General features: G+C 35.4%; 1 protein-coding gene across 1 annotated transcript in view; it reads right to left on the reverse strand.

The window, feature by feature from the left end:
• Nucleotides 1–186: 186 nt before the first annotated feature.
• The window catches only part of LOC144451136 (laminin subunit beta-1-like), a 49,362-nt gene continuing 25,709 nt past the window's right edge, over nt 187–23,839 (reverse strand). The window contains exons 9-30 of the mRNA XM_078141948.1: nt 22,268–22,483; nt 21,585–21,743; nt 19,580–19,707; nt 18,637–18,757; nt 17,490–17,679; nt 16,791–16,934; nt 16,030–16,261; nt 14,981–15,144; nt 14,455–14,679; nt 13,556–13,776; nt 12,638–12,734; nt 12,023–12,214; nt 10,654–10,834; nt 9,523–9,707; nt 8,865–9,100; nt 7,954–8,130; nt 7,296–7,527; nt 6,558–6,678; nt 5,951–6,092; nt 5,174–5,350; nt 4,352–4,508; nt 187–3,808 (exon numbers count right to left, since the gene is read on the reverse strand). Of these exons, the coding sequence (XP_077998074.1) occupies nt 3,648–3,808; nt 4,352–4,508; nt 5,174–5,350; nt 5,951–6,092; nt 6,558–6,678; nt 7,296–7,527; nt 7,954–8,130; nt 8,865–9,100; nt 9,523–9,707; nt 10,654–10,834; nt 12,023–12,214; nt 12,638–12,734; nt 13,556–13,776; nt 14,455–14,679; nt 14,981–15,144; nt 16,030–16,261; nt 16,791–16,934; nt 17,490–17,679; nt 18,637–18,757; nt 19,580–19,707; nt 21,585–21,743; nt 22,268–22,483 (3,858 nt within the window). The 3' untranslated portion in view covers nt 187–3,647. The remainder of the gene's footprint in view (nt 3,809–4,351; nt 4,509–5,173; nt 5,351–5,950; nt 6,093–6,557; nt 6,679–7,295; nt 7,528–7,953; nt 8,131–8,864; nt 9,101–9,522; nt 9,708–10,653; nt 10,835–12,022; nt 12,215–12,637; nt 12,735–13,555; nt 13,777–14,454; nt 14,680–14,980; nt 15,145–16,029; nt 16,262–16,790; nt 16,935–17,489; nt 17,680–18,636; nt 18,758–19,579; nt 19,708–21,584; nt 21,744–22,267; nt 22,484–23,839) is intronic.

Below are 23,839 nucleotides of genomic sequence, written 5' to 3' on the forward strand. Positions count from 1 at the left end.
ACATACATACATACATATACATACATACATACATACATACATACATACATACATACATACATACATACATACAAACATACATACATACACAGACAGATACATACATACATACATACATACATACATACATACATACATACATACATACATAGAAAACAATGGTAAAAGACATGGTGAATATTGATGGAACAGTTTTTATTAAAATTTCCTGAAATGAATCTGATTTACATGTACATTAAATCTCTGAAAAGAAACTGCATCAATGTGATGGCTGAGGTTGATGTTGGCTTTGCTTGGTAGCAGTGTAGTTGATATCTAGTCAGCTATTGCTGCTCTGTGCAATTTACATTACTTTGCTGGTTAGAAGAAGTCTGCTTTCACTGCTTGCAAATGTGATCCTTTTTAGGCCAGTAAAAACTAACAGCTGAGTGCAGAAATCCACAGTGAAGAAAGTCCAGTAACAGCGTGACTGGAAGTGATCCTTCAAACTTGTAACATCACTTTATAAAACAACTAAAGAGTGAGTGCTGTCAGATTCATATTACAACTGAACAAGGTTTATATTGAAAAATCCACGAAAATTTGAAAGTGTAATAGTTGATTATTGAGGTGATCTTTTACCCTTTCTCAAGCTCTCATCTATAACTACTACACAAATTAATGACTGTTATTACATACATAGTAGATTCCTTCACAGTGGATTCATTTCAACAGCAGTACAGCTATATAAGTGACTAAATCAACGTTTGCTCGCAATGTTGAGCGGTATTATTTCCCAAACTGATCCTTCATTCTGTCTTTGAAAATGTAAGTACCTCAGAAAGGTCCTTGGTATTCACTTCCAAGACTGAGATGTGACAAGAATCCTCTGGTAATGCATACCTTGTAACTAAATGTAGAAAATCATAGGCAGTACTAATTACATGTAAATCTATAAGCAAGCCTTTTGAAGCTGTGAGTAATGTCGTGTTGATTGTTAGTTCCACTCTGTTGAAACCGGTGACACAGGTACCTATTCATAGAATATCTGTAGTAAAACTTCAGACTGACAAACATACACTGATGGTATCAGATGGTCTGAGGTATAACTAACACATTGTTGGTTCTTATGTATGCTATAACTATATAAGAATCCTGATGCAATGACAGCTATAAGCTTGACAGGACACTGACTAGCCAAGGATACAATGCATTTAACATAATTATCTATGGTTTGGGTTAGGATAAGTTTTGCACAGCAAACTTTTTCTGCTTCCATGAAATATACGTTAAAAATCGAAAAAGTGTACACAAGTGAAAAATATTAACAAGGTATATAGTAAAAATGTCTTAGTTTTATAATAAAAAAAATGATTAAATAAAGTTACAAAAAACTTATAAAAAGTATACATATTACGGTAACCAGCTGTATTGTTACATACCAGCAGTCTTCTCAAGTGAACAGTGTTACCGTCTATAAACTACGATCTACATACAAATAAAGTATAAAAGACAAGCTATAAATATATGCAAAACATGTCTTCGCAAGTCGGATAAGAAATGAAATGTATGCTCTTGCAAGAAATCCCTGAATGTGGAAAGAAATAGAGAAAAACCGACTACTTGATATGCTGAATTTTTTTGCATGCCAACACTTCACACTAACAGAATGTTCTGTCGTTTGGAAACACACTGGGTTACCCTTGATGAAAACTTGATGGTTTTTCTGTTAGCTATTTTCTGGGGAGACTCTGTATTTATCCCATGATGTTTGACAGGTATTGTGTTTGTAGATTGTCTCATTTGTCAGATTACAGAGTAGGGGGGTTGACAAAAATTGGTCCCCTGCAAATGGATCATTTGCAGATACTTTAGTATGCAATCCTGAATAACATCATGGGGTAAATAAATGTACAAGTCTCTGTAAACATACCTACGGAAATCTAGTGATTACTTTGTATATGTTTGTATTTCAGTGAATTCACAATGAAAAGTTTTTTTTATCAATATTTATAAAGATCTACAAACAGTCAAATCTAGACAAACTAATCTACACCATTTAAAAAAATCACGAAAAAAGCCTTTATATAAGCATATAAGATATTTTCCCTGGCTTAGAATTTTTTTTTATTGTTGCTCAAGGTAGACATAGTTTATAGAGGACCTGTGATGTAAGATACTTACTGTAGTATTCCTTGATTTACATACAAGTCCAAAATATCGCTATAACTCTAAGTTTAAGATTTTCATTGGAGGTATTTGTCTTTCACTACCACAACTAAATTTCATGATTTCCGTTGCTATCTTGCATCCGGTATATGCAGCCCTACTACTATTTGATAGAATTGTCCCAAATAACGAGACGAACCATTCAATAAACAGGGGTTCACATCCCTACAATTCGACTAACTCTTCCACCCCCTTCCCATAATGTGTTGGAGCATTCTATCAAATAACAGGGGATGCCTTCTCCTAAGAGCTGATCTAACTGTTCACACTCCCATCATGAGACGCACAATTCTGCCAGGGAGCTGGGTTGCACACCCCTAGAATTTGATTGAATATTCAAATGCCCATCATGATGTGGGCCACTGCATCGAGGTACAGAAGTAAAGCAGTTATAGATTTCAGTAAGGATAAGTCATTACATGATTGGTATCTCATTGACTATACAAATGAGTTGGCATAAAGAACAAAATGAATTCAGCTGTAAAAACCAAATTTCATAAATGATTATAAGCCTTACTTATTTCTTTTAACTTACTTTCGTTGTTGTTTTTATTACAAGACAATTGACCCCATAACCCACATAAAAGATTTCCAATATGACCATCATACAACAAAATACTAGTATTTCAGAAATTAATATTGTCATTATATTCTAACTGTCTTTAATCATTTAATATTAGTTTTTTTTTAATTTAAATTTTCTTTCAAAAGTTTCATGTTTGTGTGCAAGGTATAATGTTATTACAGAAGAGGGATAATAATCGTTAAAGTTATCAAATATGATGTGTTTTATCAAATCACTGTAAAATACAATTCTGGCTCTAATGACAGTAAAATTAGGAAATGACCACTTCATATAATTTTTCTTCATCATTACTTGCTTTATAAACCACTACAGTTACATTAGTCTCTAAGATACAATATGTCGTTCCACATCTGCCAGCTAGCACTGAAGGGAGGTTGGCTGATGAATGCCAATGAGGGCGCCCTCTCATGGCGTACCTTACAGATTACAGTCGCATATGCCTCAGAATCAAACGTTGGAAGTCTCAATCATGCAACAAGATTTGATCACCATAGATATATTTGGAAAATATGTAACCAGTTTCTCTTAAAACAAACACAATTAAAATAAACTGAAAAACTATTTATTTTTTTTCCAGGTGAAGGGACTGAAATTAATCACACACATACATGAAGGTTTATATTCAGATAAGTTAGTTGGGCTTTTCAGGAAAAAAATCAACAACAAAAAATAAGAACAATTTCAAACATTATTTGTGACATGATTGTGCATTAGTATAAAGCAATGAATACATTAAATTATTTCCATACTTCAATACATGATATATTAATAGCCATGTTATGATAACTTTACAACAATGGTACCCCAGAGTGTGTACCTATATGGATGGCAAACAGGTTTACCACAAAGGAACTTAAATCCCTGGTATTAGTGTGCCTGGCTGACAAGTCCTGTAAAAGTGAGCTTTAGTTTCTATATCTTCAAGGAGTTTAGCCATTTCTTCATTCAGATCAAACAGTTCATCAGCTAACTTGTTCAGTTCACCTTCGTTGTCATTGAAGTCACTCTGAAGATCTGAAATATAAAATAACAGGATTCAGAAACTTAAAGCACATTTCATGGAACATCAGCGTCCACACAACTTAAGATTCAAAACATATGCCCAGGTCACAAGATTAGCCGGGATAATGTTCAACTACTTTACAAAGAGCAACGTTATCATTCTATATGGTGTAATCTATGTCAGGAAGTCAAATCCCTGATCTCAACTGAGAACCTGGTTGTTTTCAACTTTTACACATATGAGATTCCACATTTTTATCACATGATTCCAGTGATGAGTCTTGTGACCAACCCAGAACATCTGACTGGTGAACAAGTCCAAAAGTGTGGCAAAAAAAGCTTCATTTTTTTGCTTTCTCCAAATATCAACCCGTGTGTTGTGTTTCAAAAGTTTATAAGTCTATGTTGATTTTTGCTGACGATATTACATCAATGAAAATTTAATTGCCTGGTCAATAAAAATAATCCAGTAACAGTATAAAGAGAGACCATCATATTGTAGCATCTCTTGTTGTTTGTGAATTTTTCCTCAAATCAAATGAAATGTCTACTCACTGGTCAAGTCTTTCAATTTTTCACTTGTGTCATCTTCCAAGGTATTGGCATCATTTTTCAGTTTCTCTGCTCTAGCCAGGGCATCACTGCTTTCTTTCAACTTGTCATCAACCTGCTGTGCTGCATCTATGTATTTGCCTTGCAGGTCATCAGCATCCTGTACAAGACATAACGGAAGAAAGACGATGTGAATGAATTCATCGAGCAGATCAAACATTACGGAATAAATAAGTGATGATAAAAATTGGATGAAGCTGTGGGGGTATATACACAGTACAAATCGGGTGTAAGTTAGGAGGTCTATCCCTATCCTTAACTTTAACTCCCTAACTTGTCAAATTACATTAGGATTAGGAAACCAATAACACACCAGCTGAACTGAAAATTAACATTTCAGTCTGAAAAACATTTCAAAATTCAATAATTGGCACTGAACAAAACAATAATCCTGTTACAACATGGCTCCACTGACAAGATAAGAGTGTATGACTGAGTACAACTGTCGGATTCACACACTGGGGTTCAATACAACAGATACAGGTATAGTTGGTTAGCAAAACCAACTCACCTGTCAATCAACATGTACAGATTAATATACATGTTTCTCCTTTCCTAAGATCCAATCTGCTTCGTGTACAAAACAGGGATAATTTAAATTCATCTCTTTATATAACAATCACCAGTCAGTAGCAAACTAACTTTCCTCAAATTAATTGGTTACCCCTAATATCTATATACTTTGGTTTGTCCCATTGATGTCTATAGAATGGGTGGTACCCATCATAGAGACATTAGGGTTGACAGGATTAGATTAGAACTTACCTGTTCAGCTTTGTCAGCGAGTTGATCTGCCTGATCTGCAGCATCAGCAGCGTTACCGATATCCAAAGCATTGCCAGTAAACTTCTTCTTGATGTCATCCAATTGATCACCCATCATATCCACCATATCCAGGGAATCTCTGGCCTTATCTAAAGCTGAACTTGTCTCTGATTCAATCTAACAAAGAGATAAACAGAGCACTGATTTTCAATCATTTATCTCTGAAGACTTCCAACTGACATGAGAAAAGTTCTTCAATCAAGTGACTGCTACTGTTATTATTCTTTGAAAATGAGTAAGATTTTGTGAGGTTTTCTATCCATCTGTTGTCTGAACATGGTGTACACTGCATTCAACAGTTTAATATACTTGCTGAATAGCAACAAAAGTGATATTTCCAAAGTACCTGAACAATCTCAGAAATACCCAGCAATTGTACATCACTTTCTGTTGCACCAGTGAGCTAAGAAATCTTCTGTGTTTATGCTAACATCTTACGCCTACAGTTGATAATTCCCAAACGATGGAAACAAGTACCTAAACACGCAAAGACTCCATATATCACTGCTCAGCATACAAACTTAACAGTACTGTCAATGCAAGCAGATAATGATCTTATTGATTGGGCCATATTTTCAGACTGAGCTGCTTAGTGCGTAATTTTCTATACATTATATATTAATTGTACACACAGTATGTTTTCAGACTGCAGTCATCACCTAATTACAACACTAGATGGCACTATTCACTGCCAACATTCTAATTTCTATGTCCTACCTGAATTAAAGCATTCTCAGCTGTACCAATATCTTCTTCAGCTTGATCTATGGCACTATCAGCAGCATCCTGTGCTCTCTTAGCTTCATCTAAGGCATCCACTACATTATTTGCTTTCTCCAAAACTTCATCAGCATAGTCCCTGCAATGCGACAATTATGTATTAGTAGTGATATCAAACATGATGACTGTCTTTACTCTGAGACATGAAATACTGTCTTGGTCTGTTCAGAGCATATCCTGTTCACAACAACATTTGAAATAACAAGGATATTTGGATTGATAATCTCAGGAAGTCCATGAATTAAGTCCAATCTTGATATCCTTACAGAATCTTTACCACTACACATGGCATACGAGTGAAAAAAGTTCTCTGCTACTACTTTACTTTAGGAGAATACAAATGTACTTCTCTTTTGCTACATAACTGACATTGGCTACCAATGACATAAGACTCTGAAAAGTCAAATATTTTATTCATCTATTTAGAATTCTTTACCGCAATAAACTGTGGGTAGTCGTAAGGCCTTCCTACATACCAAAGTACAACCATCAACTTTCAAAGATCATGAAATTCTGCTAACAACGATTCATTGTACAAACTTACTTAGTTCTTTCTGCATCTGCTTTCAGTTTCTTTGCTCTGTCCAGATCATCTTTGGTTGCATTAAGGATGGCTTCAATGTTGTCCAGGTTCTGAATGGTCTCATTAATCTCCCTGGCAAGCGCTATGAATAAAAAAGAAAGATACAACAGATAAAGACTTTGACGATAGAGGGCGCTATTTGTTGGAAACTTGCAATTGATCATTCTGCAAGCACTTGCTACTCATAGGAAGAATTCTTTGACTATTCAACACACCCCCCCCCCCCCCCAAGCCATTGTGAATGTCACAATATATATTATTTCACAGTGAATTTATGCCAAATATGAATTTATGTCGATTTTTGAAAAAAATTTACAGTTTGCTTTCAAAGTGTAGTGGCCTAACTGTCAGTGTATATGTATGGGCGCATAATGCACTTCATGCACCGAGACATTGTGGCATGGTTAAAGTATGCACTGATACAGTGGCTCAAAATCATGACAGTCTGAGAATGTATATTTATAGGAATGTGTGTAGAGGGTGGAGTGCACAAACAGAGATGTGAGTCTGTCTTTTCAATGTTGGTTTGTACTTAATAACTTCATCAACAAAGCAATGGGCACGTTTCAAAAAACACAGCTATCTGAGTTACAACTCTATGTTTATATGATTATTAACCTGCCCACTGTATGTAAATCTACTTCTCATTGAAAGATTGAAAGATGGTTATATGATAGGTGGTAAACTAGTTTTCTTTACCTTTGATTTCATCTGGTGTCAGTGATATAGTCATGCCCAGTACCCTTTCAGCAATACGTCTGATATCTGATGGTTTAGCACCTTCAGAGTGCAGGAAGTCGGTTATAGCATCTAACAGATCTGTCAGGTTAGTCTGAGCACCCTCAGCTTCAGTTTTGGCTTGTAGAGCTGCATCGTATGCCATCTGTGCTGCATCTTTAGCTCTTCCTGCTTCATTCTTGGCTTCTTCCACCTGATGGAGAATCAACATTCAATGTTAAAGAAATAGACTTACACTTTGATGCATGGGTTTGTAATATAAAGGATCTCTTAATGCCAAAATCCAACATGGAACCATTTCACAAAACATTGAAACTCTAATCACTTTACGTGGTACCACTTCTAGTGTGCCCTCTAATGATAGCCAAATTTTTGTTGTTGCGAGTCAAAACGATTTCTTGTGAGTCACCACATAGTAAGAGATAGTGGAACACCAGATTTTGGTGCATCACTAGAAATTGTGTGTCAGTGGCACGTCAAATTGACTTAAAGGGCACACTGCATCCACTTCTATTACTTCACAGACCAGAATCTCATCAATAGACGTATAAATAATGTTCTACTTCAATACACAAAATTACACTCTGAAAAATATAATCAGTAGACTTAATCAGCTCACCTCATCTAGCAGCTCGTTGGCATCTCTCTCTTTCTGTCTGAGTTTGATTCCAGCATCAGCAGCTCTGTCCTGAGCTTCATCAGCCGTAGGAGCAGCGCCACCACAGCCCAAACCACCACACTGACCACATCCAGCACCACCACAAGCACCACATGAATCTCCAGGTTGACCACACACCTGTGTATGGATAGCACATTTAAGATAGAACTACATCTATGTCTTTGGTAGGGTCTCAAATTGTTTTCACTTCTTACTTTGTATAGTTACATTATCATAATATACCATGTAGAAAGACAAAAACAAGTATATAAACTTGCCACTGTGCTGTAGCACCACTCACTCTAATGCTGCTAGAGTCTCCTTCATTTTGTTGAGGTTGTAAAACAGATTTGAGATCTAAATAGCAGACACTTATTTCCCTCACCCATTCTTGCCAAAATATATTATCATGCCATCATTAATATGGATTATGACACTCAGACACTAAATCTATCATGCATAATGAGTATACACTAAATACAGACAGGTCTGTGTTCATATTTCACTTCAACAACCCTGCTTTTCTGTATAACATGACATGGCAAAATATGCAGCAATAAATCATCATGAAGTGAACAAGACTGAATGTCTGCAGTCGCAAGCTCTCAGCTTCTCAAATGTATGTTGGGTAAAATGTTAGTACTCATATCACTTATCAGTTTTTATCATAACTCTATCATTTCATAACAAAGTTGTATTACTTGATCATTTCAAAGTTTGTCTGCACTATGATTTTGATGTGCGCCAATCAACAAAATCAATGAACAGAATTAATTCCAGTCGTTTACTTGAGCATGCTAAATAAATATTCAATGGTTGAGTGTAACACTCTCACCAATCCTGCCATCCAAGTATCTGATCATTTGACATACCATTTCATTCACATCTTTCAGTTTAGCTTCCAATCCTGCCAGCTGATTGTCAATATCATTCAAAGCATCTTCATTTTCTCTATGCTTCTGGTCCAGATCTCCCTGTCTGTCACGGAGGATTTTTTCCAGCTGGTCTCGTACTTCTTCTGATTCATCAACAATATCACCAGTATTATCAGCTTTGTCCTGGGCCATCTGGGATTTGTTCTGACTTTCTTTGATACTGTTGAAAGCCTCTGTTTACATAAATTGCACAATAAATTAGAAAATGTTTAGAATAGTAGTCATTCTTAGAGCACTTTACACAAATGTGGTCATAAAAATCTTGGTTATTAAACTTTAGGTCACATTCAAGAAATGTTTTATTTAGGACACTTAGAATACTTCAAGATTTAAGAATTTGATGGTACATCAGAAGTATAACTGTTGTTTTTAAATAATCGGTATAAATACAACAGAATTGATTAATCTGGTCTTTGAAACCTCAAGAACAATGTCAGTTTTTCCAATATCTTTTTTTTTTTTTTTTTTTTCAAAAGGAATAGTTCAAATAGTAAAATCTGACAAACAATTCTGACTGACTGAAGTAACTTAGAATGCTTGTTCACAAAAACTATCAACAAAACACAACAATATTTTTATATAAGCTGCAACTTACCACCAACATCGGATAAACGAATGTCTGTCACATTGTCCTCTAACTCTTTAGCTCTCTGAGCTAGGTTATTGGCAGCATCTTCTAACTTATCTAACTCATCATTTGCATTTGGCACTCTCTTGTCCACATCTCCTAGATCATCCTCAATATCATCCAGTTGTTTCTCATAGCCATCCAGATCATCCCTGATTTGGATGAAAAATTTGACAAAGTCAGACTTAGAAGTACATGTAATTAATTCAGGATGGTTGATGTAGATTTTTATCATTACGTTCACACTAACTTCTGAGGTATATAAACACCATTACACAGTGACGGTCGCATTAACAGATTATATATCATTTTCAGGAACTTCCCATGTTGATAATTTCCTGGGTTGTCCTACTTTTTGGCAAAGTTGGGCATTGTTGTCTACTGGAACAGCCCTGTTTTTGTTTTGTTTTGGGTGTGTTTGTTGTTGTTTGTTTTGTTTTGTTTTGTTTTGTTTGGGAGGGGGGGGGGATTCTACTCTATTATTCTGTATCAACAAAAAACTTCCATATCAACCAAAATATGGAATATTCAATAATAAGTTAGACAAGTTGGTAATCCAGGGCAAAAAGTCAACAACCTCAATGAGTTCCCATCACGATAATCCTTGTAAATTAGCATGTAACATTTCTTACATCACACTCATTGAAATGTTTCATACTAGTACTAAAACTGCTATTACCTAATGCTACAACAATAGCATGACTTTATTTAGAATGGTATGGAAAACTCCAATGATAGAGGGTGCTGTTTGTTGGAAATGGTCATTCTGCAAGCACTGCCATGGGAAGAATTCTTTGACTACTGCCTCTGCTAACTTGGACCATTGTGAATACCCCCCCCCCCCCCCCCCCTGCATATACTACATACAGTCAAAGGATTCATATTCTATGCAAATGAATAGAGGAATTAGTAAATACATGTATATGCACTAAAATTTATCACAATTACTGATGTAAACACTTCATGTCATTGAGAACAAAGATCTTCATTTCACATAGAGGCAAAGATGTATTCACCAATACTGGAAGAACAACACTGATATGACATCCCTACATTCATCAAATGCAGCTACAACATTTAGTTCTGTTATTTCATTACTTGATTTTATCCAGGTCTTCCTGTAGTTCCGTGACATCTTCTTCAGTTACATTGGGAGCAGTCAACAGTTTTTTGATCTTGTCAAGTTTCATTTCCATTTCAAGGAATTCATCATCATAGGCACCAGGAGCACCAGTGTGCTGGATGTTACGTGCACGACGGATTTCATTGTCTGTCTGATCTGTGGACACAAGTCAAAGAGAGACAGCTGTCATCTTGAAATAATAGATTATGTTTCTATGTTGACTCTTCACACATAATTGTGTTTTTGTTCATGTTACTAAGTAGGTAAAATTTAGAGCCTTACTTCTACTGTTTTCAATAGTGTCATTTCTGTCATCAGTTCTTTATTAAATGACACTTTGCAGCTGTGCGATGAGACATACTTTCAAGTGTTTTATAATTATTACGCCTGGCACATATCTACAATACTGTTAATTTCACTGTATATGCATGAATCCCATAGGAATAACATGAACCAGAAGTGCAGTATCATAATTTCTATGGACTTCATGTGCGTATTAATAATAATAATAATAATGCGAATTTATAATGCACATTTCCTCCTGAGAGCTCAAGGCGCTCACAATTATTACCCTTGGCACAGATCAATGAGTGTACAACGGCCCTTTATACGTCAACACCCTGGGGAGCATACAATCCATTGCAGCCTCTATAAGCGCAGATTCAAAGCAGGCCACACTAACCATTTGCTCGTTCATATTGTGAGATTTCCATTAGAAATATTGACACTACCTATGTGAGATTCCCATTAGAAATATTGACACTACCTATGTGAGATTTCCATTAGAAATATTGACACTACCTATGTGAGATTCCCATTAGAAATATTGACACTACGTATGTGAGATTCCAATTATAAATATTGACACTACCTATGTGAGATTTCCATTAGAAATATTGCCACTACCTATGTGAGATTTCCATTAGAAATATTGACACTACCTATGTGAGATTTCCATTAGAAATATTGCCACTACCTATGTGAGATTTCCATTAGAAATATTGACACTACCTATGTGAGATTTCCATTAGAAATATTGACACTACCTATGTGAGATTTCCATTAGAAATATTGCCACTACCTATGTGAGATTTCCATTAGAAATATTGACACTACCTATGTGAGATTTCCATTAGAAATATTGACACTACCTATGTGAGATTTCCATTAGAAATATTGACACTACCTATGTGAGATTCCAATTATAAATATTGACACTACCTATGTGAGATTTCCATTAGAAATATTGACACTACCTATGTGAGATTCCCATTAGAAATATTGACACTACCTATGTGAGATTTCCATTAGAAATATTGCCACTACCTATGTGGAAAGACTTACTTTTCAGGTCATCAATGATGTCATCCCAGTCTTCAAAGCATTCACCACATGGTTCACAATTTGGTAGATCACCAGTTGTGCCCCTGTCACATCTATCACATCTATCACCAGTGACTCCAGCTCTGCATGTACACACACCAGTATTACGATCACACTGCAGTGCTTCAGAACCATCAGGATCACAGTCACAGGCTATAATATACGACAGTGAAACATAAATTAAACTTGAGGTCAAACATTGGCATTCCAACAAACAAGTTAATGCACATGGCGCATGGCACAGGGTCAAATTCTTCTTCTAAAGGTAGACAATTTTTCAAATTCATCTGTAAAGACAAATTGGAAATAATACAAACAATTCTGCATAAACGAAACAAAAAATATCAACGTTCACTTTTCTGCAGATAAATTTTCTTTGGTCCAAATCAATGCTACTCTAGATACACCCAGATCTTTTGAAAGTATTGTCAAAAACAGGTTCATGCTATCATTACATTATGTTATGTTTTTTGGTAGTTTTGATTTTGTTATCCTCCAAGTACAAATTTCATTTTAAGATTTAAACTGTTACAGGAGACAGGAAGGAATGGCACACATAAACAGTGTATCACTTACGTTTGCATTCAACTAACGGATCTCCCCAGAAGTTAGCTTCACAGTCACAACATTGTTTGCCACCAAAACCTGGTTTGCACTGACACTGGCCAAGGAACTACAAAGTAAACAAAATTTAGTTGGCAAATTAAATTGTAAAATTGAATTCAAGTATAAAAGCACAAGATACATGGTAGGTGATTTTGATTTACATGTATCAGAATTGTAAATCTTCTGGGCAGACAATGTTTAAAATTTGAAATTTAAATGAACAGTTGGTATGCAAAATATGAAAACTGGTATGCTTTTTACCATCAACAATGCTCTTTTTATTGTTATCAGAAAACTATAGGCCTTATTTTTTTTAAAAACTTGGTTTCTACTAAGTCTATGTAATTGCACTCTTAAAGTGGCCATATGGATGAAGATTTGATATTTATGTTGGATTTTAAATTTATAATTTTATGATGGGTTTCCTACTTGAAAAATCAATGGGAAATAACATTGACAGAGTCTGTGTTCTTACCTCGATAAAATTGCAAAAAGCTAAAAAAAAATGGGTAAAAAGTTTGTCATTGTACGTATAATAACAAACATTTTACACATTTATTACTCTTTTTGCCATTTATTAAGTTACAAACAAGGACTTGGCATATGTTGTTTCATATTGATTTTTCAAATTGGAAGTCATCATAAAATAGTTTTTATAAATTACAAATCCCAAATAAATCAATCCTCATCGATATAATCACTAATAAAAAGGGCATCAGCCTTTAAGGGTAAAGATAATCAATATATGATCTATATGTCCAACTAATAAATTCTGCTAAATTGCTTCTAGAACTTTTTTGATGCTATGACTAGAAAATTTCATTAGCAATCTGATAAATCAGTTTGTCGTTAATTTTATATTTGCTGAAGTTACATAGGTTGCCTCACCTCATTACATTGTTCTGACACTGAACCATACCCACAACAATCACATGGCTCACATCCAGTACCGCTAGCTAATTTCCAGAAGTTCTCTGTACAGCGATCACAATTGACACCTTCTACATTGGGCAGACATGGACACTGTCCACTGATACGGTCACATACACCACAGTTGTTCATGTTGTCACAACTACTCCTGTCGGTACCAAGGATGTTGCATACACATCCTAGTGGAAGGAAGTATACAGTTAGAATCAACAATCTAAAGAAATCAATGTTTGATTATCCCCAATTAAAACCTAACCTAACCTAACCATTACACATACATCCTTAGGTAAAGATGACTCAGAATGTGAACATTATTTAAGTTTCTAAGGAAATCAATGTTAGCTGAACACACCGAAGACTTCATCCTGCCAAAAGGTACGCCCATTATTACCACAGAACTTATAAAAATGTCTGTATATACCTTTGTAACATCTCTCGACATGAGTCACTGAATCATTCAGACATTTTCTGTAACACATCCACATTGACACATTCATTTCATTGCCACCCTCTAAGATCCCCCTCCCCCCATCCCCTTCAAAATCAACCTTTCCAAAGCACATACTGATGTCAACTTAAGAGGACATACACCACATCATACAGACCATGATTCAAAGCAAAGTTATATATTACATAATCATTAAAACAGTACACTTGCGTCGAAGATTTGTACACAAATATATCAAAGTTTAGTCATCTGAAGAATCTGAAGTTAAATTATGATAGTTTTCTGGTTTTCTTTATCTGACTGATTGATTGTCTTAACATTTACTTGTTGAGTTCTTCTAGAGAGCCTATAAGCAACTTTCTTGAATACCTAAAATGTATAGATTGACTGATGATTTCTCATAACTTACTTTCACAGTCTTGCTCCAATGCATTGCCAAAGTAGCCAGCTTTACATGATCCACAGTCACTACCTTCAGTGTTGTACAAACATCTTAGACATTCTCCAGTTCTGGCATCACAGTTTCCAGGTACAGAGGGGTCAATATTACCATTACAACTACAATTCTGACAGCCACCACCAGGGATCAGAGGATTACCAAAGTAGTTATTGTCACACTGGTCACATCGGATACCTTATTATAAAAAAATTAAATTACTTAGACATTTACATGGCTAAGTAAGACATTCTCCAGTTCTGGCATCACAGTTTCCAGTTACAGAAGGGTCAATATTACCATTACAATTAGAATTCTGACAACTGCCACCAGGGATCATAGGATTACCAAAGTAGTTGTTGTCATACAGATCATATCGGATACCTTGTTTAATATAAGAAGTGCAAATTGGTTAGATATTTACATATCTTAGATATTTGCCTGTTGAGTTATATGAATATGAAATCCCGTAATAATACACAACATTGGTGAAACTTACCTGTATATCCATCTATACATTGACAAATAACTGTGGATGATCTCTGATCTAAATAACAGGTATCAGCAAACTGAAATCCACTGCCTGCACCACCTGGACACATACATAGTTGACATGGCTGGTTGATGCCTTCACGAGGATCACCATAATAACCGCGTCCACACCTGTATTTACACACATACACAAACACAACTGTTGGTACCTTTTCAGAAAAGATATCTGTAGAATCTTACAGGAATTCTTATTTAAGAATAATGAACTTGGGAAAAGTCAAGAGACTGATTTTACATTTGTACAAGAGCTACAACTAAGAAAGCATTACATTTTTCTACGTACTTCAACTTTATTTATTCACTAAATTAAGCACAAAGTATTTTAAAACATACTCCTGCATTTGTAATACCAATACACCAAAAACACATAATTCTATTTCTTGCAAAATAAATAGGACTTGTTTAATATGTGTCTAACACCATGCTTTAAAATTCTGCATTACTGCACAAGTGGTTGTATGAGTAGAGAGAATGTTTTGTTTAAAACATTGCCTATACACTTTATATATACACATATCTAATACAACTGTGCTACACTGTATAGTGTATTCTTCACCTCATTAAGTCCTGGGAAAATAGTACTAAAAGTGTGGCTACTTCCGTTAAGGTTACCAGGTTTATCTTTTATTTACTTCTGTTTTCAGATTTCATAGTGAAGTAATTGAGATAATGATTCTGTGACTTTTTTACAAGTGCATACACATACTTAGTTGAACAGTCAACATATGAACAATATAATAGAAAAAATAAGTTCTCATCATTGTTAGAAACCTTGGTTTTTAACAAACTTGCTAAATATATCATGTAACAACCTACGAATTGTAGAGTATTTAGTATGACTGGCCTCATGTTTCACTATTTTATGAGTGACAAGTATCCCAAATGTTTTGTCCTCTTGACAAGATTTTGCATGTATTCATTCACCTGTTGAGTTAAACTGACTAGTTAGAGTAAACCTGTACTCTACATTTACATAGATTTGAGATGATCACTTACACTTGACAGAAGTCTCCAGCAGTGTTATCCCTACAGTTCTCACATATTCCAGTTCTTGAATCACATGAATCGGCATGGCCATTGCACTGACATGGCTGACAGTTAGGGAAATTCCAGTAACCACGCTCACAGAGATCACACTGTCGGCCAAATGTGTTAGCATTACACTGACACTGACCAGAGTTGACTTCACATAGCTCACTTCTTGAACCAATGGCATTACAATCACATGCTGGTAGACAAATTAAACATGACACACTTCAAATTCAATTTAAAATAGCAACATTGCTGTTAGGCACTACAGCTCAATCTGGGAAGATCTCACATTATGGATTATGGACACAGTACAGACATGTTGTGAAAGCTAGTAAGACGTACATGTAATTCTGAATGCTATTTGAGCAGGCTAAAAATGTTCCCACGCACATTATCAATTCCAGTTAGTTAGTTCAAAAAGTACTTGTTAGAGCACAAATTATTTTTAGAATCAAGAATTCCACCAATAATCTTATTTCATTCTTTAATGAAATTCTACGTGTCAAGATTTGTTTTATGTAGTTACAAAGAGAGAGAGAGGGAAAGTTGCAATTTTTTTTTTTTTAATTTTTTTTTTGGGGGGGGGGGGACAGTTGTCTTCTGGCATGACTGGTGAAATATAATTCTATCATTTGCACTTTACATTTCCAAATTAATTTTGTTGAAAATACCTAAACATGTGACAATTTGTTTGTTGTAATTTAAGAGTATATTTAGTGACTTACGTAGACATCCTTGAGGTCCAAATCCATATGTTCCTGGTGCACACCTATCACAACGTCTACCGACTACATTAGGTTTACATTCACAGTTTCCACCAATGCCTGAACATACTGTACTCACAGCTCCTGTAGGATCACAGTCACAAGCTGTGTGTGGAACAAAACAATTTTAGATTAGAACCAATAGTGACCCAGTCCTAATTTAAGACAGTATATAACATTTATGGTATTTTGTCTGAAGACTGAACATACCTGATTACCTTTTGACTGCTATTTATTCAAGCAAGGATAAATATTTTACATGTGCTCTGTTATTCTGGTTACAGGTACTACTAGTATATTCACTCACATAGCTTGTAGCAGTGTATTTTTTTTATGTATGGACAACTTTGATTTTAATAGCTTGGCAAAGGTGCTATCTTTTTTAACTCATTAAACTTGACAGTATCATCTCATACCAACAGCAATATTTTGGCCAGATTTAGCCACTGTCAATGAATTGTAAACTGTTGCTGCTTTACCTTAGGAATACCTATTCTCACTGTAGCTTTACTTTCTAATTTCTGTTTCTGTATTCTGACATAACATTCTATTTTTCTTGCTTCTTTATATCCAGGACATCATGACTTGGCACAGTCTGTTATATTTCTAAATGTTTTCATCTTTTGAAATTTAAGTACAGGAATTTCAGGTAATACTTACGCAATGCACCATCGTACATATCAGAAGACATACTAAAAATGAGATCTTCACAAATTTCTGGCATTTGTGGTTTGTACACGGATAGCTGACTTTCTTGACAACGATATCTCTCATACTGATCCCTTCTAATTTCAGCCAAACCTGGTCCTTGGAACATATCCAGACTTGTATATGTTGGTACTAACACTAACTGTAAGACAAAGAAGCACAGAACATGTGTTAAGTTAAACCAGATATATCCTAGTATGTCTAGTCCATTCAGGCATAAAAACCCTCCCTGTTCCTACCTTTCTCAAAAGTGAACATTCAAGTACAGGTTAAGTTATAATGCACTTTCCTTGAAAATCATCAAAGTTCTTTAAATCTCTGAGACTCTCAAAATGTTGCCATGTTCCTGGTCCTTGTGATATAATAGACTTTTTTTTGGTGGTTGTGGTGGGGGTTGGGTAATTTGACCTGAGAATGGGTTTGAGTTTTCCCGAACATCAAAATTTTAAGATTATATTTCTGAGACACCCACTACATTAAAACAAATGACCTGAACTCCTCTACACTCTCGTACCTACTTCACTTGTGAAAACAAACTTGAGATGCAAGCAAAGGAGTTACAGCAACACCTGGGGTAGGATGCCTATATGCAAACTGATATAGAGTTTAATATCTCTCCCATCTTTTCAATAAGGACAGGGCTTTGATAGTCTCTGGTTTACAGCAGGTCATATGCAAGGAGAAAGATCTTCTCACTTTTAATAGCTATATTGACAGGCCATGATTTCTGGTGACAATATGACATGGTGGGCTTACCTGATAATTTGTATTTCATCACACAGACTTTAATAATTATTCACTTCCCACCTCTATTAAATTGCTCTGGGGGTATTTTAATATTCATTATATTGTATTTGGGGGCAGTTTATACTCACACAAGATGATGTAGCTTTCATCTTTGAAGTTTCTAATGTATATCTGATTCAGTAAAATAAAACTGCCTTTCACTTGACATAGCAGTAACAGAACTTATACAATGTACTCGGCACAGTTTAATTTTTCAAAGAAATTATTTTGAATATAAAAGGAGAATTTCTACAAAATTCAGGTTTAATCCTATACCCGAAGACCTTGAAATGATCAATCAACATTTACTTACTGAGTCAAACAAGACTTGAGCCCCTGGTGTAGGTGCACCATTATGGTATCGGTTGAAATCCACTCTGATGGTGTACTGGTTTCCACGCTCAAGGCAAATTGGTGTAGACAATATACGGTACCTGAAAGATGAAGAAAAGTGGTAAAAATAAGTGGTGATAAATAGACATACTACTGAAATTGATATCAAAGTAATTTACAACGAAGTAGCTACACATTTCCATCAAGTCTCTCAGCTGTTAATTTAATTCTTCCCTCAAAACAGAACGCTTAATCATCAAAATCATCATAAATTCACAATTTGTATTAGCCTCAGTCAAAATATGTAGAACCTTTCAATCAGCAATGTACTAATACAATTGTTAATCACTCAAGTCTTCCTATAATTCATATTACAATTGACAGTACAAATGAATCAACATGGGTATAATTATAAATAAACATTCTTTTAAAAAAAATTTGGCCAGAATATGGTTATTTTGATTATACTTTCTATCATTAACTCAAATCAAATAAAGCATCTCTTCTTTCTTGTTCATAAGTATATTACATCCCTGACAATGCTGAATTCACCTCCAGAAGTTTTTTTTGACTGTGCACAGATACGGCTTGTACTATGCACCCAGAGTCCATGAACATTCATTCTTGCACATTCATAATGTATTTACAAGTGTATTTCATTCATGGTCCCTGTACTGACCCAAGACATTCCTATTGAACAATGTTTGGAATAGATACCATTTACTTTAATGACCCCCAAGGTCATTACTGCAATAAGAAACCAGTACTTCGTGATATATTTATGAGTTTCTAATGAGGTCGACACTGCCCTGAATCGACCTTGGCCCAATTTGAATCTTTTTTTTAAAGTGAAAAGTGTGCTGGCCTGATTTTTGTGAACACAGGATATCACAATGTCTTAGATATTGTAAGTACTATTTTACCTTTGTCCTGGCAACAATGATGTAGCTAGTAAATCATCCTGGGGAATAGTGTTCCCACACACACTACTGGTTGGGATAGCAGTGGGCCTGGTTACTGTCACACGTACATCTTCCCAAGTTTCTGGCAGCTGGTAATATAAATTACGAGTCAGACATTGCATACCTAGTAATATCAACTTGAGCAGTGTTTTCAGAATGTATGAAAGGTTTCACTTTATTTCCATCACCATGAAAACTTCTAGAAGCCCCTGCTTGAGTTGAAGCATACATGTATTTGAAATCTCAAGTCACTACTTTTACATCTATATTTTTAAGGATATTGCAAATCAAGTAATTTATGAGTTAATTTGTTAATTTCATATGTTTGAATGATAACAGCATAGACTCTTGATACACTCCAGGGTTTAACAGCAATCACTGAGCAGCTATACAAACTGAGCCCTCTTTTTGTTCTCCCCTGATCTATTCACACACACACACACACACACACACACACACGCACACACGCTATACATACACACTAAACATGCACACACACACACACACACACACACACACACACACACACACACACACACACACACACACATGCTATACATACACACTATACATGCACACACAGACAGACAGGCATGCACACACACACGTGTGCACTATACATATACACTATACAGACAGACAGACAGACAGAGACAGACAGACAGACAGACAGACAGACAGACAGACAGACAGACAGACAGACAGACAGACAGACAGACAGACAGACAGACAGACAGACAGACAGACAGACAGACACACACACACACACACACACACACACACACACACACACACACACACACACACACTCTCTCTATGCACAGTACAATGTTATTTTCAGAAAGGTTCTCCAACAGTCATCATCAAATTGTTAACCAACACAGTATAAATTCAGCCTATAGTAATATAGGATATTGTACAAGTTGGTGTTGGAAGAACTAGTACACTAACTATTCATTGAAGAACATAAAGCAATGTGCAATGACTGGCTACAATCAATCATAAATGGCTAGATAACATTTTTAAACAACTTTTTGGCTGTAAATGATGTAAAGGCTGTTTTAGGTTTAATAGCATGAAGTCCCCTCTGATAATAAATCTAAGAAAGTATGTCAGCTATGCTGAAAGGGTGGCGTCAAAGGAAACACCCTAGACCTGAAAATCCCTCATGTGTATTAGTTTTCACTTTTAATGATGTGCAGAGAGCTAAGTGACAGTTCTACATATAAATTATCACTATAAAGGAAATATGTACAACGTGGAAAATGAATACTGGGAAAGAACAAGTGAAACTATAAAAATTCCAGTTTGTTAGTTTTACCAATTTGAAGCAATTTGCAAGTACTGGTAAAAGAGAAACATGTCATCTTATTTATCTCTATCTCTATATCTCTACATGACATCATACTCTCAAGAACATACCTGAGGTACATATCTCTACATGACATCATATTCTCAAGAACATACCTGAGGTACATATCTCTACATGACATCATATTCTCAAGAACATACCTGAGGTACATATCTCTATATGACATCATATTCTCAAGAACATACCTGAGGTTCATCTAATTCTACATGACATCATACTCTCAAGAACATACTTGAGGTACATATCTCTACATGACATCATACTCTCAAGAACATACCTGAGGTACATATCTCTACATGACATCATATTCTCAAGAACATACCTGAGGTACATATCTCTATATGACATCATATTCTCAAGAACATACCTGAGGTTCATCTAATTCTACATGACATCATACTCTCAAGAACATACTTGAGGTACATATCTCTACATGACATCATACTCTCAAGAACATACCTGAGGTACATGTCTCTACATGACATCATATTCTCAAGAACATACTTGAGGTACATATCTCTACATGACATCATACTCTCAAGAACATACCTGAGGTACATGTCTCTACATGACGACATATTCTCAAGAACCTACCTGAGGTTCGTATCTCAGCACGACATCATACTCCATAGAATTTGGGATGTTATCTATTCTGAATTCAACACTTCCACCTTCTCTGATTCTCATAAATCCAGGTCCTGTCCAAGTCACTACTGTACCTTCAGGTTGGTCTCGCACATCCACAGATATTGGCTGCAATAAACAGATGAAAATATCCATTATTAACAAGTATACAATGTTTTTATCTTTGTGTCTACAATGAAGCGGTAAATGTTGGCTCAAAACGTTTCATTAGTTTTGAGGAAGAATCAAAACTGTACATGCCAAGGAATGTTAGCATTGGTAACAAATAATTCACTTGTTTCAATACTTTCAGTTGAAATCTCTTTTCAGTACGAATTTGTTTTATCAATGATTGATGTGATTTTCAAATTGTTTTAAATAGCTTAGTTTCAAAAAAGTTGGCACTTAGGCTTAATGAATATGTGTTTAAGTCTAAACACTTTTATTTCAAGGTTTAGCACTGCTTGAATGGTAGATTGATATTGATAATATTAAACCATATAGTTTGTATTTCATCTATAAACATTTCTGATGAAAATGTATAATAGCCAGGAAACAAATAAACGAAGGACCTGGCAATGTTAACCACTTTCTGATTAGGCACTTGGTCCAAAAATTAGCACTGGTCACTGTTAAGAACACCTGATACTTACCCCAATCCCTCTGTTGAGTTCTGCTTCATATGTGAGTGCATCTAATCCAGGTATATAGTAACCAGGTTCTACCATATCACATCGTCTAGTAATGATGTTACGTTTACAGTTACACTGACCATTGCCCTTTGCACAATTGTTATCATAAGCACCGCCAACATCACAATCACATGGTTTACAGCCTTCTGGATCATCACTCAAACCCCAATATCCATCCTACAATGTGATGAAATATACACACATGTTGAAATATGACAAGCACACAAAATCAAGGGACAGGATCATGTTATAACTCATTGCCTTCCAAAGTGAAGAAAGATACACACATGTTGATATATGACTATATACAAATGTACATGCACACAAAAAACCAAGGACACACAGATGATATACTGGTATATGTAATTATCACTCAATTCAAAATATTCGTCCTGTATTTTGAAGAAAGTAGATGTTTGGTATTAAAGCCTTGTGGCAGCATGACCAAGCTACGTGGTGGCAGCGTGACCAAGAAATGTAAATAGCTGGTTGGAAATATTTGTTTGCGTGTGTGTGAAGAGACATGAGTATAAACAAAACAATGACAATAGTTGAAAATGACTGTAGTTAATCATTGTGACTTTACTTGGAATATATCTGGCAAGACGGTAATTTGTTGTGGTAAGTTTATCACAAATATTGGCAGAGGATAAACTGACTACCACAAATTTTAGTACCTGTCCAATTGTTATGTTGATCAAAAATCTGGCAAGACAATGAACTCACTGCCACAACTTTAATAGAAAGCTGAGATGGGTTTACATAGGTTACAATCATTATAAATATATGTCTATTGACAGAGATATCTATATTTGTCCACTTCATATAGTGATTAACTTCACAGCTGAGTATCAGAAATATGACAGACTAAAATAGTGCAGTTTGACCTGCATGCCAATGATGTCACAACTAAAGTATCATCTCAAATATGAAACCCTGGTGAGCTCTAGCTTTGAGTCATTCATACAAATTTGTCATACTCTGACCACAGCATTTTTAACACGAGATCTTGACCTCTTTGATCATGTTTACAATACTAGGTCAATGTATTCATCTCAAAGAACTAGGTTTACCCTGAGATGATGGAATTCTTGCAAAGAGCACACAATCATCCATAAAATGATGTACAGTCTACAGACAGAGCCATATAATATTCTTGACTTCTAAGCAAGACCTGTCACGGCATAGCAGTGTGTTTACACTCACAGCTATCATACAATTATAGAGTAATCTTCAGATTTTACAGCGGGAGGTATCTTATCATGGAAAGCTGTCCAGCAAAGATTGACCTCCCCTAGGAAGGAGACAGCTGACGGCTATACGCTGGAGAGTATAATAGTAATCACACAGTGTCTATGATTTGTGTGACATGTGGCCTAGCTACCAGATACAAATAAATCTATCTCCTCCTCATAATTCACACAAGAATTTACTGTTCCAAATTTTCCAACTAGGTCAGACTGACAGCAAACAATATTTCAGAATTCTGAAGAGAATACATTTTTTCTTTTGTCTTAAATACAGAAAAAATTA

Source organism: Glandiceps talaboti, chromosome 1, assembly GCF_964340395.1.
Source record: "Glandiceps talaboti chromosome 1, keGlaTala1.1, whole genome shotgun sequence".
Taxonomy (NCBI): Eukaryota; Metazoa; Hemichordata; class Enteropneusta; family Spengelidae; genus Glandiceps; species Glandiceps talaboti.